This window comes from Carettochelys insculpta, chromosome 7 (assembly GCF_033958435.1).
Source record: "Carettochelys insculpta isolate YL-2023 chromosome 7, ASM3395843v1, whole genome shotgun sequence".
Lineage (NCBI taxonomy): Eukaryota > Metazoa > Chordata > Testudines > Carettochelyidae > Carettochelys > Carettochelys insculpta.
The window spans coordinates 69,350,451-69,367,458 of record NC_134143.1 but is presented as its reverse complement, the minus strand read 5'-3'; the positions used below and the strand labels follow the sequence as shown (position 1 = coordinate 69,367,458).

Genomic DNA, 17,008 nt, shown 5'->3' with positions numbered 1-17,008 from the left:
TCCTACATACTGAGGCAGGATCACATATACCTAGAAGTGCAGCCTCCGTGACATTGATGGGTTTGTACATCAGAAATGAGCTAAAAGTATCCTAGTGGGACCTGCTATTGGTGAACGTATGTCCAGTACTCAGATACAACTGCATTGCTTGCCTTCTTGTGGCTCTTAATAGCGAAGGCTGGAGCATGGTAGTTTATCAGCATTTAGAAGCTTGTTATGAAAAAAATCCCACTTATAAGAATCAGGTGATCCAGAACCAGCTCAGTGGCACAGAGGAAAACATCTCTTGCAGTTCATCTTGCTCTAATTACATTTAGTGTGGTATTGTTTCCATCTAAATTATAGCAATTATATACAAAGATCTTCTCTGAAATCATTTAATTAAAGAGGAGCTAATGCTTTGTGCTTTTGGAATGCTAATATAATTCCGTCCATTTAGGAAACCTTGTTTTTTTTCCCCATTAATTATCATTACCATGCAAGCATTTCAATGTTTTTTTTTTTTTGTTCAAAAGCAAGTGGCTCTGGTGAGTTTTGTTATGGATGAAAGATCAGCACAGCCTCCTGCTTTCTCTGGCGTGTCGTCTGCTAATATTAGAGCGGAGGAGGACCCCAGTGGACCATTTGAGGCATCTTGTGGTGGACAATCACTATTCCTTGATTTCTCTAGCTGTCTTGTTTCTTGGGCTCAAGCAAATATTTCTTTCTCTGGTGAAGTTGATTGCACAGTATCCACCCAGCTGCCCTGGTCAATGCACGTCTCCTTAGGGGCTGGGATGGTTCACCTTGAAATTACTTGCAGCTCAGCAGAGTGTAATGTGATTTCCTTGTTCTCATGTGAATTTATCTGGGGATACCTCTATCTCCCTCATCCCTTCCTCACAGGGACATGAGGGCATCTTGGAAGGAAAATTCTAAACATACGGCAAGCCCCCCTCACATACAAGATAGCTGGATACTCGAAGAAATAATACAAACACACACTAATGTCAAAAGAGAAATTGTATGAAACAGGAAATAAACGTAACATAACAGAGTAAATCACTGTTTTTATTGCCCACACGGATTATACCCAGGAGTTTCCCCAGTCAGGAGACTTGATACAACAAGAGGAAAATGTAATATTCTTTTGGCTTGTGTACTCCGTAGCAGCCCTTGATGGTCTGTGAGATCATACACAATATGCAACTCGGCTGACTCGGTTCAATATGTCCCAGTAGACTTGACTGTGGAATAATATGGTAAGTTGTTCTACAGCAGCGATGGGCAACCATGAATCATGAGGAGGCTGTATGCGTGGCCCTACTTCACTTCAGTGGGCTTGCAGCAGCCGGCAGCCCACTAGGGTTCCACCTGCACCCCGTAGGCCCTTCCCCCATGTGCCTTTCCAGCCCCTGAGCCATGTACTTACCTACTTCTCCCCCCACATCTGCCCAGCACTTTCAGAGCACCACAAATTGCCTGATTCAAGCTCCGGTCCTGTTCCTTCCCCTCTCTCCCAGAGTTGGAATGTCACAAACAGCTGATTTGTGGCATTCCAGCCCAGCAAGAGCTGGAGGGGGATAAGTGGGAAAGGGGCATGAATCAGGCAATTCATGTTCTCCAAAAGTGCTGGGAGGGAGGGGGATGAGTAGGAAGTGTGGGGCTCTGGTGCCCCAGTGCATTAGAGGTGTGTGGAGGAGGGGACAGCCAGGGAGTCCGTGGGCTCTGTGGGATAAATAGGCAGTTGGTAATAAAATCATCGTCCATACACCATGGTGTGACGACACAGTATAGTGAACGGGGCATCTGGACATTTTCCCTGACTGTCTAACTTAAAGATGGTGCTCTCACAGTTCCACACACATTCCTCAGGTTCAGAGATCAATCCAGACTCCTCAGCAGCTGCATAGGGGTGGACAAATATGTTTGGCAGGTGTCCTTTTCATAGAGAAATCAGGCCACTTCTGTTCCCAAGATTTCCCCTCACCATAAAAGGATGCAAGGATCAGGTGCAGTTTATAATAACTACCCTGAAAATGCTAACTCCTGAGCCCACATACAATCCCAGCAGGCGGCAGCCTTGAGCGAGCAGCACAAACAGTGCATGCCTTGTGGTAACTGAGTTTACCAAGGGAGCTGTGAGCTTAACTTAGCTTCAGTGGGTGGGGACTTTTCTCAGCGAAACTCCACAAACTGGGAGTTACCTGAACAGGGGAAGGAAGAAGCTTAGGGATGTTACCACCATGTTCCCCAAGCCCAGTTGTCAAGGGGGCCCTGCATGTGTAACCCATGCACCGAGGTGCAGTCCACTGTCCTATGTGGTGGTACCTAGACCTCTTACACAGGGAAAGAATGAGTCTGTTACACATGTAGGCCTTGGACTCACACACAGTACATCCCTTGGCGGCTGGCTTCAGGCTCCTTTAGGGTTCTATGTGGACACAGGATGATCTCGGGCTTTTGCTTGTCAGTCATTTAACTCTAATCTCCTTTCTGCCAGATGACTTTCACCTCTGGGCTGGGACACTGGTAGCTGTTGGGGTGACTTATTATCACTCTTCCATGCTGGGGGGTCCTAGCATTCAACACAGTTGCTCTGCTCTCTCCCCACCTTGGTTGCCTAGCAGCTGCTGAGCCTGCCCTTTGTCCCCTTACCCCCAGAACTGTTAGCACCCAGCAACCAAGGTGAGCTCCCTGGGAAGGGTATAGTTCAGTGAAACAGGCACCCCAGGCCAGTTCCTCAGCTGGTGCAAATCGGCTTTGCCTTGTCGGCAGTGGTGGTGACAGCTGCAGTGGGCCCTGGGACTCGGTGGCAGGGAACGGGTGGGGCCAATAGCAGAAGGGGAGGGGCCATGGGTGGAAAGGGCGGGGTTTAGAGCATTTAGTCTGTGCTGCCCCCGCCCCCCATTCACAGCCATGGGCAGCAATCTGCTGCAGCAATTCAAAGGAGCCTGGAGGCAATTGGCGCCTTTGCCCCCGCACCATCAACAGACCTGCTAGTTAGGTCAGTGAGACTAGACTGATTTAAACCACCTGACTCTCTAAAGGGAGGGCCATTAACATCACCTAGGCCTCCTTTGTCCTCGGTGAAATCACTTGCTTCAGGTCCAGCAGGGACCAGGTTTAGAGGAAGAGCCACACAGTAGTTCAATAGAATAGCTTAGCCAAATATGTCTTAGCTAAGAGTCAGTGGTTACTGTATGCTGAGCTGTTGCAGATGATGAGGCTGCTGCTGTCAAAGCTTCCTGGTGGAGCTACTGAGTGTGTGGTGTGCGTTGTCATTAGTGGCTGCGAGGCTGGTCTTGCAGCACCTGGTTAAAATAAAAACATACCCTGGCACAGTGGGTTCCAAGCTGCAATCCCTGAGGCATGAGCTCAGAAAGCAGCTTTGAGTTCGTCAGAGCAAGGAGCTCCCATACCTACCTCGGGCTGCACCTGGCTCTTACACAAGTCACTCCTGGAGGGTGGTAATGAGGAGGAAATCATGCCCCACTTTCACTGACACTGGCCTGCAGAACTGGCCAGGCGGAGGTAGGATTGCACCATCTAAAGGTAAGTGCCGCACACACACTCATCAAGGTGCTGGGGAAAGAGTGTATAAAGCCAATGGCAAAGTCGCTTCTGAAGCTGCCTCTAGGGCAGCACAGCTCACCACACCCACTCAGAGTGGTCTTTGTCCCTGGCCAGCCCTTCACTATCCAACCCATTAATCCTGTGTATTTCTACGGCACTATGAGCTTGCATTGTACTTTGCAGGCAGAGGCGAAGCAGAGCCCTGAGCCCTTCAGAGTTTACAATCTAGACTCAGAGTAAGATGAGGCAGAGCAAGGGTGGTGGCAAGCACTGGTGAGGTTGGAAGAGGGTTACAGCCACAAGGGTACAGAGCTGTGCAGATTAGAGAAGTTTGGGTCTTGCACTTTTTTTCATCTTTTCTTTCTTCTCTTGTTGGGAGACTCATAAGTCATCTCGGCATCCCCCCTTTTTGTATATAACAATATTTAAAATGCCCTAATTTTACAAATAGTCCAGTTGAATTATAGGCTGGAGAAAGATGTGGTGTGCTGGAAAAACACTCCCCATCAACACTCTCACTAAGATGATACAGTTGACACCTGCTTCTAGTTGACTGTTTATTTCTTTTATATAGGTATTAGATATAGTGCTCCTGTCGGCTAATTGCTAAGTTATCTGCCAAAAACTTAGAGTTTTCAAGTGCCTAAGTAGCCCCTGGAATCATGGTTAAAGATACCTAGCCAACAAAAATCTGAAATGGCACCCCTGATGAGAGTTGGGCATAGCTGAGTAAGGAAGTTTCTGCAAGTGTGAGTGGTAAACTTCACTGTTGCTTTTGCTTTTTGGATTCCATCACTGTCCAAAGCTCACTCTTTGTGGATATTATACAGAGTAACTTTTTTTTTGTTTGATGTATGAAGCTAGATAATTGTAAACAAATATTTGCAGACAGTTTTGATTTAGTAAAAAAAGATAAGCACTTTCAAAACATACTGGATTCTAGAAGCTTTCTCATCTAGTTTGTGGACAGGAAAAAATCAGGTGACTAAACAAAACCAGTCAAGACAGCTCCAGTTGACTGTTAGAAGTGATGTAGATTTAACAAATCATATATATCATAACTGGTGTTTGAAGATCTTTTTCGTCTTCATCTGAGACTCAGCTGTGGAGAGAACAAACGGCTTGTATTGTCTTGTTCGGAAGATGCATTGATTTGCTCCACTATGTGTATGTTATTTTATTTTGCATCCCCTCTGCAAGATTGCAGCTTCACTTACAGCTTGTAAAGTGGTGCACTGATGTCTGTGCTCCCATCTCTCTGAACCCCGCACACCTTTGGAAATATGGCACCAGCCAACTGAAAAGCTGCTTCTTACAGAGAAATAAGCACTGGGGTGTGAGGAAACAGAAGTTGTTGCTTGATTGAAAAGAGGGTTCCCTGCAGCTAGTTGAATGATTCCAGAAGAATGGAGACTTTTGTGTGGCTGTCTGATGTTATTTATTAATTAAATGTGGTTTTGTTATGAGTTGTTTCTTTGTAAAAGATGTGAGTGTCTGCCAAGTAAACTCTCCCAGGTTTTTTCGCGAGTGCAGCATAGGATGTTTAACACAGAGAAGGCTGGTTTCATTGATCTTGCCATCCAAACTTAAGCATGTGCGTGATTTTATGGGCAGGAGGAAGGATGGTTATGTAGTTAACATTGTATTGGGCTTTAGGAAACCTGGCTTTGAATTCCAGCCAGCACACAGATGTCTGATGTAGCCTTCTGCAAAGCACTTAGTCTGAGGTTTACCATTCATTGGCCATCTTGACTATCCCAGTTCTCAACTCTGTGTTTCAAAAATTCCCAATTGTGTGCTGTATCCCATGGTGTGTCCTATCTATGTATAATACATGCTCTTCCGTTTCTACTGCGTGCAAGGGCCTGCACAGCACAGGGTACAACTGGGCCCCAATATCAGCTGGGGCCTCCAGTGAAAAGATCACTAGCTGGGATAGCACATCATGAAAGAGACATCTCCTGGCTTGGCCATATGGGCCATAGATGTGAGTGCCTGCATCATTAGCCATAAGCAGCCTACTCCAAAGATTTGCCAAAAGAAGGGAAACAATTGTCCCTGCAGTGGAAAACAATTATCATATGACATGCCATGGTTCCAGAGAACTTGAACCAATCAGGAGATGGTAGTCTGAGGTCTTTCCGTTTCCACGTCTTGCATCATGTCTACCAACCCCAGCTGCAGATGCCGCGACTGGACTAAAGGGGATGGATCTGCTTGAAGGTTGCCCTGTTCTGTTCATTCTCTGTGAAACAGCTGGCCCTGACCACTGTCAGAAGAGAGGATACTGGACTAGATGGCCTATTGATATGACCCAGCATGGCTGGTCTTATGACCTAGGCTCCCTTCTCAGTGTTAGGCACCGTTTTCATTTCCTTCTTCGCTGCATAGCAATTTTCTTTAACATTTGGGTTTTCTCTCCATTTTCGTACAGTCAGAATATATATCACCAGGCAGAACACAATGCCATGGAAAGGACCCAATCCTGTGAACACATGTGTAACTTCATTGGTGTACATAATTCCATTGGCTTGATGGAGCTACTTAGAACTGTCATTTGTATGCCAGAAGTATCTAAAAGCTGCAGCTAACATCAGGACTCCCTTATGGCAGATACTCTACAAACATACATCGTACATTCTTTCTGTATCCATTGCACGCTAATGAGAAAGAATACGGATCCCAAGTAAGCAGATGATTGGCAGTTGAGACACAGGAAGGTTAAAGCTCAGTTTTTCCCCCTGTATTGAGTTCTAGGATTCTGTCGGGTTCACTGGGGATTCCTTTGTTTGGGGCTCCATATTTCCATGGCTAACTATGTGAATGGCTTTTTCTCTTTTCCAATGCTCAGGATTTTTGGCCACTTCAGTCTCCGCTCTGAATGGCAGCTGGTCAAAGTGGACTACAAATCCATCTTCAGCAAAAGATGCAACAAAGAGGACTACCAGACCTGGCACCTGCACAACCAGGTACCCCACAGGCAATTGTTTAGCAGATACAATCCTGGTGTTCAAATTCAGAACGTTTGTGGGTAGGAGCCTGGCACACTCTGTTCTCCAGTTGAAAGAAAGACCTGACATCCACCAAACCAGAGAAATGGTTCTGCTTTATAGAAACCACTTATTTTAAAGAGTTCCTTCTGCTGCTGCTCCAGAATGGCATTAAATCTCAGTTAGACACACGTTCTTTGGGCTGCAGTGAAACACACTGAGCCAGATTCTCATTTGCCCTAAAGTCCTTTTCCATGACTCTGGCAGAGTAGTAGGGGCCTGTAATGTAATATACTCTCGTGTTAAGTCTCCTTATTTATGTAGTGACATCGAAATAGGCTATTTCAAGGAATAACATCTACACATCCTCCAGGGCTGGCAACGTTGATGTTCAACTTCGACGTTGGGCAGCACCACATCGAAATAGGCACTGTGAGGGAACGTCTACACACCAAAGTAGCACACATCCAAATAAGGGTGCCAGGAACAGCTGCAGACAGGGTCACAGGGCGGACTCAACAGCAAGCCGCTCCCTTAAAGGGCCCCTCCCAGACACAGTTGCACTAAACAACACAAAATCCACAGAGCCGACAACTGGTTGCAGACCCTGTGCATGCAGTATGGATCCCCAGCTGCAGCAGCAGCAGCCAGAAGCCCTGGGCTAAGGGCTGCTGCACACGGTGACCATAGAGCCCCGCAGGGGCTGGAGAAAGAGCGTCTCTCAACCCCTCAGCTGATGGCCGCCATGGCGGACCCCGCTATTTCGATGTTGCAGGACGCGGATCGGCTACACGTGCCCTACTTCGACGTTCAACTTCGAAGTAGGGCGCTATTCCCATCCCCTCATGGGGTTAGCGACTTCAACGTCTCGCCGCCTAACGTCGATTTCAACTTCGAAATAGCGCCCAACACGTGAAGCCGTGACGGACGCTATTTCGAAGTTGGCGCCGCTACTTCCAAGTAGCGTGCACGTGTAGACGCGGCCTATGACTGACTCAGGTAAGGCATTCCCGTTATGTGCCTATGTTTCCCTATCCATAAAATGGATATATTATTATTATTATTACACATTATTCATTTAGGACTCGGGGAAGCCAATGGCAGTTAACATAGTTCTTTACCTCTGGGAACTGTTTGTACAGTTGTGGTCCTTGGAAAACCATCAGCCTGGGAAGGACTGTAACATCAAAGTGTGGTAAAGTAACATTACACATTGAACAAAATCATAAAGAAGAGCATATGTTAGAAATTAGCATCTTGGAACCTGGAGTATACCAGCTTGATGGAGCCACAAGCAGAACAAATAAAACAAATGTAAAATGAAGCAAGGGGAAAGCAAGGGCTAACGGCTTGATGGACCCCTTTTAGTCCTTCTCAAGTGCACCTTAGGTTTTGCTCTCTTCAGCCTACCTCTCTAGAGTATACCTCTGGGCTGCTCCCCCTCCCCTGGCTTTCTTACCAGACATCTTGACATGACAGAGCAAACCCTGTTTGGCACCTGGGAGGTCCTTTTTCTCTGGGTTCCTGTGACAGCAGCTGATCCAATTGTCTCAAACCCAGCTTCTTCAAAACAAAGCATTATATATTCCCCCCAACTGAACCTAATATGCAGTGCACAGGGAGAAGCCAAAACAGTCTATATGTGTGGGTCTGGCCTAGACTGCAACCCCCCTTTGCAAACTCCTGCAAGTTCCATTCAGCCTTCTTACCTCTGTCTGTAGCTTGGGAGAGATAGCTGGCTTGCTATAGTTTCTGTGTCTTTCTGCCAGAGCCTCATCTCCAAGAATAGATTCCTTTAATGCTGTGCAGTCAGACAGGATAATATCAAAAGGGTAAAACATGATATTTATTAGAAAAAACCCATGCATATAACTCCCTGGCTCTCTATTTCATGATGTCGTTGTGGCAATCAGTAATCATGAGAAAGATAAAAGATGTAATTGTACATTTTTGGTTTGGCTTTTTTCCCCCCAAACAAGTTATTTCAACCTAAGAGAAAATCCGATTTATGATAATTCACCTAAACACACTGTACTAGGTCAAAGTTTCCTTTTGGATTGGGACGTCCTGTAGTTCTTTAGAACAGTGTATCTTAAACTATGTTCCATGGAACACTGGTGTTCTGTGAAAAACTCTCAGGCATGCCGTAGAGGTGTAACAACTAGAACGAACATACAGTGCATGCATGTTTTCCGTTATTAAAGCCAGATATCATGTTACTTTTTCTTTGCTATGATACCTGATTAAATTACTTCATTTTGGTTTTGCTGTATATGTTGCTGTTTGTGTTTTGGTTTGGTCTGACAACAACATTTTTTGAAGAAAATGTTCATAGGTGTTCTGCATTAAAATATTATCGTTCGATGTTCTCAAAAAGTTTAAGAAACACTGCTTTAGAAAATCCTAGCATTAAGTCCACATGCAGAGCTTAAAGAAAATGACCCAGTGGTACAAGGCAGTGAGTGGTACTGGGAAGAGGAGGAGGAATCAGGACTCCTGAGTTCTTCTCTGAGCTTTGTTGCTGACTTGTAAAACGATTCACTTGCTCAAAGTTTCGCTATGTGCCAGACAGAAATCATCATTCTGTTTCAATAATAGGTGAGGTACAAGGGAGCAGACAGGAATGTGTAATAAAGTGTGGGCTGGGGGGGAGGTTTTCAAAGGTATGACTGGCAGTTAGGAGCCTGGGAGACTTGAATGGAAGTTTGTGAAGGGGAGGTGTTTAGAGGTATAAATGGGAATTAAGTATGAATTCCTTCTGACTTTCCAAGAGCACTTTGTGCATTTGGAAATCTTCTTCCACAATGCTTTGATATGCTGCTTCATAGAACTATAGTGACAGAGTAATAATAGAAAAGCTTCATTTCTTTCTTCTCTTTCTAACCCTTGATGGTTCCGTTGCCACAGGGGGAGCCTTGTGTCATGGGGGAGAGGAAGATCTATAAGAAACGTAAGCCTGGAATCCAGTGTGCCCTGGGTAGAGACTACTCCAGAACCATAGTATCAGAGCCCTGTGTCTGTGCCGAATGGGACTTTGAGTGGTAAGTAACTTGGCCCATTATAACCAGCATTCCTCTTGTTGATTCTGTGCCTGTGCTGACCCAGAAGGCTAGATGTATGCAGTATGCCATGGGTGGGCTATAAAGGGCTGAGAGAAAATTTTGTGGAGACCGTTGTAATGAAGGACTGCAAAAATTACGCCTTGGAGAGAGAGTTTTCCCTGCAGAGGGTACATCTTGAGTGATGGCATTTCAGCCTCACTTAACTTTTGTAACCACTTGAAGGCCCACCATGCAAAGCAGGACAATGATTTTCATTTTTGCCTGGGAAATCGATGGTGCTTTTCAGCAAGACTTCAGTAAAATATGTAAGACTTCAGCAGCAGCCAGATCAGCTACTTTCACATCCCCATGTAGCGCAGGGCTGTCAGAAGTCACTGGGAGGTTTGAATAAAATGGACTTTTCAAATTAATGGCATTGTAAAATCCAAACTCCCCCTCTGGGATTTTTGCAGGAGGAATGCTAAGGGGTGACTAGCAACATATGATTCTCAAAAGGTTTTTTTTGCGGGGGAGGGGGGCACAATTTTTTGGTGGGTCATATACAAATACCCAGCAGTTCAAATCTATAGCTGAACTACCTGTACCTTTTAAACACCTAAACTGGGCTGGGAATGCAACAGGAAGAGGTTGACTTGGGAAGTTGTTTTCATTTCTAGCTTCCACTTAAGTAGGCAGGACCAAATCCTCTGCTGGTGAAAATCAACCTAAATTCACAGATGACTGGATTCCATTCAGGCCTTCTGCATGATATCCATGTTGTCATGTCAGTGTACGCTAGCTGAGGTTCTGAGTCACAGTTTTATTCAAGACTTCCTGGCACAGCCATGGCTGGGATCTACACAGTCACAGGGACAACAAAAATGAGAAACAATTATAAAGAAAGCTGCCTTTTTCTTTGTATCCATAGTGGTTAGTTTCAGCAAAGTTTCAGAGACATCTGGCAGATTTTTTTTTATAATTTTCTCTGAGCCAGTTGCTCCCCCTATTCCTAATGCAGCAATAAAATCTAAGACTGTTTTGGATCAGTCCAGGAGATGTGGTATACGGGATGCCAGTCTCACCCTTAATGAGAAAATGTATCATTTTACAGTGAGTATCCAACCTTCCTGCCCCTTTTTGCTTATACCACATGACTTTTTCCTTCAGTATACTCACCCTATCACTCTCCAAAGATGCTTTTGTGTTTGTGTGGTTGGTTGCTGCTTTGAAGTTTTCTTACTTTTTCAGTCCAGAGTTCAACCTGATGTTAACTTTACTGTTTATGTGCCAAAAGCTAGTGGAAACTGTATAGTGTAATTCTATCTTGGAAACTGCCAGAAAAATGGCAACTTCTCACTTCAGAGACCCACTTCCTTTGTCTATTTAGTGTCATTTCTGTTGTGTATTGGGTTGTCCTAGTGATGTCATAGTAACTGAATTATATCATTAGGGCATTAGCCCAGTCAGTGTTGGTCTGTTCTAGCTTGTCATGTGAGATGGAGTAAAGGGAAAACTTGCAAGTGTTGCAGCTCTCTGTGCTCCAACAATTTCTTCCTACATTCACATATGATGAAGCGCATCTGATGAAGTGAGTCTGTGCTCACGAAAGCTCATGCTCAAAACTTTTCTGTTAGTCTGTAAGGTGCCACAGGACCCTTCGTTGCTGTTCCTACATTCGGTGGCTCCAGACAATATAATAATTTCTACCTACCATACACACTAAAATAAGATTTTACCACCTTACTCTCCTGTTAGCCCTGCAGTGCCAACACAGCTCTAGGGGTGTGAACTGGGCTCTAGTCCAGCTAGTAAACCCTTCATAAAATCATTGATTGGGGTCTGTTTGTTGAATCTTCTCTGGGAGTGAAGCATGGGCCAGAAAGAGTCAGTTTGACATTCGGATCCTAGATTGAGATTGCAGAGCTAACAGGTATCGGATGTAAGGAGACGGACCAAAGATTTTCAGCACTCGTGATTTGGGGCATCTTCATTTTAGATGCCCAGCCAGAGAGATTTTAAAGGGGCCTAGTGTTCCAACAATGGCACTGAGCACTTTTGGAAAACCATGGCCTTTAACACATCTCAGGGTGGGCACACCAAATCACCCAGCAGTTTGGGAAATCTTGGCCAAAACCCTTATGTTACATTTAAGTTTGAAGACATCTGCATGGGATACCCACTGAACTGCACTCTTTCATTATGCCTTGGTCATTATTCAGGGCAGGACCACAAGTACAGATCAAAGTGCATGGAGTCACTAACCCTATGGACTAGTGGGGATAACTACAGGGAGACAATTGCAGTGGCCACACACACAGACACGATTGTTTTTAAAAAATTGAAGTTTGTGCAGAAACAAGGGAATTGAGAAGTGTTATTAAAATGCTGGTTGGTATTCCCCCTCCCCCTCAGTTCTTTATTTACTCTGTCAAGAACGGAAAGACAGCGAAGCAGTTGGACTTGCTGATTTCCCTAACTTATGCAAACCCCGAGGCTTGCAAGAAGGAAGGTGGGCAGCATGTGAGATTTTAATATACAATTACCAGAAGTTAATGAACAAGCCCACAACCCTCAGGGCATACAGCAATGTTGTCTTTAATTTTATTAAATATTTATGCAGTTCTTTTCTTCTTTTGGGCAAAGTACAGTTCCTCTGGAACATTTTTAATTACCGAGTCACTGCCAGGCTGTTCTTTCCTGTGCTGGGCTGACCCTCTGAGAATGATTCAATGGAACGTTGCGACAAAGATCATTAGGGAATTTCTGAAGCTTTTTATGCAGCTCAGAAAGCTCTGTCCTCTAAAGAACACTGGCAACTGTGACTGTACAATGAATTCATTTTGCTCAAACCCTTACCTGAAGCTTTCTGTTGGCTGCTCAGAGGCTGGTATGCTCATGGGTAAAACCAAGAGCATCATAAGGGATGTGGAATGATCATGAGATCTGTGGTTCCCAGAGGATTGGAGTATGTTGATTTGTTTTGAGATGAACTTCAGGATTGCTTTTTTTTAAAAAAAAAAAAAAAATTCTCTTCTTTATCTAAAACTTGCCATGCTGGCTCCAGCTAGCCAGAGAAGGAGGCACAGATGATCTGAGCCAAAGCCAGAGCTCTTTGAAAGACTCCCATTTACTTCATTGTGCTTCTGATCAAACTTGTGACTTCATCACTAGGAGGAGACTTGCGTTTCAGCTGGGTGTGCTTAGATCATAAAACAAACAGCCATGCTGGGTCAGACCAAAGTCCCACCTAACCCAATAGCCTGTGAAATAGTGGTTGCATTATGTAGAGGCTAGCAAAGTTATTTCAAAATAACAGTTGCTGTTTCGAAATAACTTTGCTGTGTAGACCTACAATCAGGTGCCACACGTCTGTTTTTTATTTGTGACGTTACAGATTCACATGACTATCCCCCCTGACACCTGAACCAAGTGTTTGCCTGACCTGTTTTTAAAAACCACCAATGCTGGGGATTCCACAGCCTCCTTCCAGGACTTAATTACTGTGATCTGATGCTCCTCATTACCTGTCTGTTTCCGTAGTGACTATGGCTATGAAAGGCACAGTACAAACCAATGCATCCCAGCTTTCTGGTTCAACCCATCCTCCCTGTCAAAAGACTGCAGCCTCGGCCAAAGCTACTTGAACAGCACTGGGTAAGTTAGTCTAGCTGTCTCTTGGCTTTTGATGACCTTGTGACGTTTTCGGGAAGTCTGGGCCATTAGTATTATCTCTACCCTGCCTGGCAGTTTTCCAGCTGGCATTGTTAATTATTTGTGAGTCGTTTTATTTCGCAGCCTTGTTTATGTGGAACTGTGCTTGATACCACAAAACACTGAGAGCAGTCCATTAACATAAGTGACATGTCGCTATTGCATTGCTATCAAGTGATAAATGATGCTGGGAGCTGGCACTTCATGGCATCCCTGCTGCAAAATTAAGTATGAATCAAATTATTCAGCTGCTGGACATGTAAAAGGGCATTCTCAGGGTCTTTTCTCTGATTTTTTTATACTATTTGTTTCTCTCTTAAGCTGTGTCTACACGTGCACGCTACTTCGAAGTAGCGGCACTAACTTCGAAATAGCGCCCGTCACGGCTACACGTGGTGGGCGCTATTTCGATGTTAACATCGACGTTAGGCGGTGAGACGTCGAAGCCGCTAACCCCATGAGGGGATGGGAATAGCGCCCTACTTCGAAGTTGAACGTCGAAGTAGGGCACGTGTAGATGATCCACGTCCCAGAACATCAAAATAGCGGGGTCCGCCATGGTGGCCATCAGCTGAGGGGTTGAGAGACGCTGTTTCTCCAGCCCCTGCGGGGCTCTATGGTCACCGTGTGCAGCAGCCCTTAGCCCAGGGCTTCTGGCTGCTGCTGCTGCAGCTGGGGATCCATGCTGCATGCACAGGGTCTGCAACCAGTTGTTGGCTCTGTGGATTTTGTGTTGTTTAGTGCAACTGTGTCTGGGAGGGGCCCTTTAAGGGAGCGGCTTGCTGTTGAGTCCGCCCTGTGACCCTGTCTGCAGCTGTGCCTGGCACCCTTATTTTGATGTGTGCTACTTTGGCGTGTAGACGTTCCCTCGCAGCGCCTATTTCGATGTGGTGCTGTGCAACGTCGATGTTGAACGTCGACGTTGCCAGCCCTGGAGGACATGTAGACGTTATTCATCGAAATAGCCTATTTTGATGTCGCTACATCGAAATAAGCTACTTCGATGTAGGCTTCACGTATAGACGTAGCTTTAGTGTTCTTATTTGTAACAGCTCGTGAGGAAGCTTGGAGGTAGGCTGTATCTTTACCCAGTTTCACTCCTTCTCATACTTCACTTCGTTTGTTATTGTAGGATTCCAATAGTCCTGGATGTGCACATGTTGAGTTGTCATTATAACTTCTTCATGTTCTTAGGCTGTATGTGCTTTGAGGGGAGATGCAGGGTTGCTCAAAAATACCAGGCTCTGCCTACTGGTTTATTTTGATAGGGTGGCTGCAGCCTGCTGGGCTTCAGATGCCCGTTTGTTTTTGTAGGCTTGTTACAGAATATGGGACTGCAGATGCTGCTTTGTTTTGGCAGGCTGCTCCAGAATGCTGGGCTGCAGACATTGGTTTGATTTGGTAGGGTTGCTCTGGAACACTGAATCACAAACATTAATGTGTTTTGGTAGGGTTGCTCCAGAATGTTGAATGTCAGATCCTGATTTTTTTTGGTAGGGTTGCTCTGGAATTTTGGGTGTCAGATCCTGCTTTGTTTTGGTAGGGTTGCTCTGGAATGTTGGGCTCCAGATCCTGATTTGTTCTGGTAGAGTTTCTCCAGAATGTTGGGCTGCAGATGCTGGTTTGATTTGGTAAGGTTGCTCTGGGACTTTGGCTTACATAAACTAACTCGCTTTGGTAGGGTTGCTCCTGAATCTTGGGCTGCAAACACTGTGTTCTGGTAGGGTTGCTCTGGAATGCTGGGCTACACACGGGGCTTTGTTTTGGTAAGGTTGCTTTAGAGCATTGGACTCCAGCTACTGGTTTGTCATTTTAACATTCTTTATGCACTCCAGGAAACATTTAATTAGAGGAATGTGGTAGGGTTGCTCATGAGTGACAGACCCTGCTCTCCAATTTGTTATCAGGGAGTTACTCACAAATACTGGCTGTTCCTGAAGGGTGGCTAATGAAAGTTGGATGATAAAAGACTGTTCACAGTTCTCAGGAAAAATCACGCAAGATTCTCATTCCTGTGGGCTTGCGACAGCCTAGCGAGCCCCTGACAACATAGTTGCTTTCCTCCCCAGTTCCATGAGGCAAGGACTAGGAAGATTTATCTCCCAGAAAAAGGCAACACCTTGCCAAACGTACTCACGGGCCACTAATCTTTTTGCTTCTGAATGGAGCCGAGAGAAACCTGCTCCTTAAATCTGAGCTGGACAAAGCCCCACTGTCAAATCATTCAGAGCACCTTGGAGCAGAATAGGAGCGGACAGAGTGTAGCAAAGACAGAAAGAAAGGCCACAATGCAGGAGACAGGGAGACAAAACAGAGAGCTAAATAAGCCTTCTCCAGCTTTCAGCGCTATATAGAGATTTGGCTCAGCAATGCAAATCTGTTCTTACCGATGGGGCTGGGATCCCCAGAGAAGGCTAGATTGCTATTTGTTTGGCTTTTGCCGGTTAATAAAGCCTTTGATTTTCTTTGTGGGGAGCAGCAGCAGTAGTGTGTGGGCTGTCAGCCTGGGGCGGCTCTTTGAAATACATACATTAAACAAATAAACCTACTCTTCCAAGCCCAACCTGACTTGTTCCTGTTCCCCAGGTACCGGAGAATTGTGTCTAATAACTGCACGGACGGGCTGCGGGAGAAATATGCGGCCAAAGTGGAGCAGTGCCCTGGGAAAGCCCCACGCGGGTTGCACATCCTTACCACCGATGGCAAGCTTGTTGCCCAACAAGGGCACAACACCACCTTCATCATCCTTATGGAAGAGGTAGGGCTCTGGGCTTGATGGGCCAGCCAAGCAGGGGCTGTCCCCTTCCTTTCATTTACGGCAGTGGTGGGGAATCTGCAGACCATGGGCCACATGCAGGCCACCAGGGTTCCACTTGAGGCCTTCAGAACCCCTGGCTGCCCCCTCCACCACGCGCATCTCACACACGCAGACACTGGAACTCTGTGTCTCCCTGCCTCTCCCACCCTCACTCCCAGACCTGGAATTTCACAAATCAGCTGTTTGCTGCTGTTAAAGCTTTGGGAGGGAGGGCAGCAGGGAAGTGCTGGGCTCCAGTGCCCTGGTGCACAAGATTTGTGTGGGGGTGACAGGCCATGGGCCACGAATGGAACCCCATTGGGTTGAGGGGCTGCTGCAACCCACTGAAGAGAAAGAGGGCCATTCATGCAGCCCATTTCCAATTGTTGGTTGCCCCTTCATGATTCACAGGTTTAGTTCGGAGAAAGACAGTCCAGTGGCCCAACTTGAATCCTTTCTCAAAAGTTGAATGGAATGACAGACACCCTAATTCACAGAGGCTGCAAAGCTCTGCTAGTTATCATGAAAGATTGTCCATGAGCTGGTGCAGCCTGCAAGCTGTCTCACTCAAGCATGTAGAGAGACACGCCTGGATAAGGCATGATTGTGGGGGAAGATTTTCAGAGACAAGGAGCTGTTAGACGCTCAAAGCTCAGTGGTTGGTGGTGACGGGACTTGCGTTTCTTACTTCTATTTGCCTCTTTGGAAATCAAGCCATCATCTGTTTCTCATGGGCCTAGAAATCTCATTGAAGCCACCCTCCTCCTTCACCTCCATCTGAAACGCTCTGCCAAGAGTTCTCTCCCACTCTTCTCTCTGTTCCAGCCCTAAAGAAGTCACAGCACAGATGATGTTGGTACTCCCTGCCTATACCCCTGCACCGCTGAGGCAGGCGCTAAATACAAAGTTACACT

The 17,008-nt window shown here is 45.9% G+C and overlaps 1 protein-coding gene across 2 annotated transcripts in view; it reads left to right on the top strand.

Annotated features, from left to right (window-relative positions):
* The window catches only part of SORCS3 (sortilin related VPS10 domain containing receptor 3), a 477,486-nt gene that overhangs the window by 403,199 nt on the left and 57,279 nt on the right, over positions 1-17,008 (top strand). For both annotated transcript variants that reach the window (XM_074999210.1, XM_074999212.1), the window contains exons 15-18: positions 6,407-6,524; positions 9,453-9,586; positions 13,127-13,240; positions 15,884-16,055. In XM_074999210.1, coding sequence (XP_074855311.1) covers positions 6,407-6,524; positions 9,453-9,586; positions 13,127-13,240; positions 15,884-16,055 — 538 coding nt within the window. The remainder of the gene's footprint in view (positions 1-6,406; positions 6,525-9,452; positions 9,587-13,126; positions 13,241-15,883; positions 16,056-17,008) is intronic.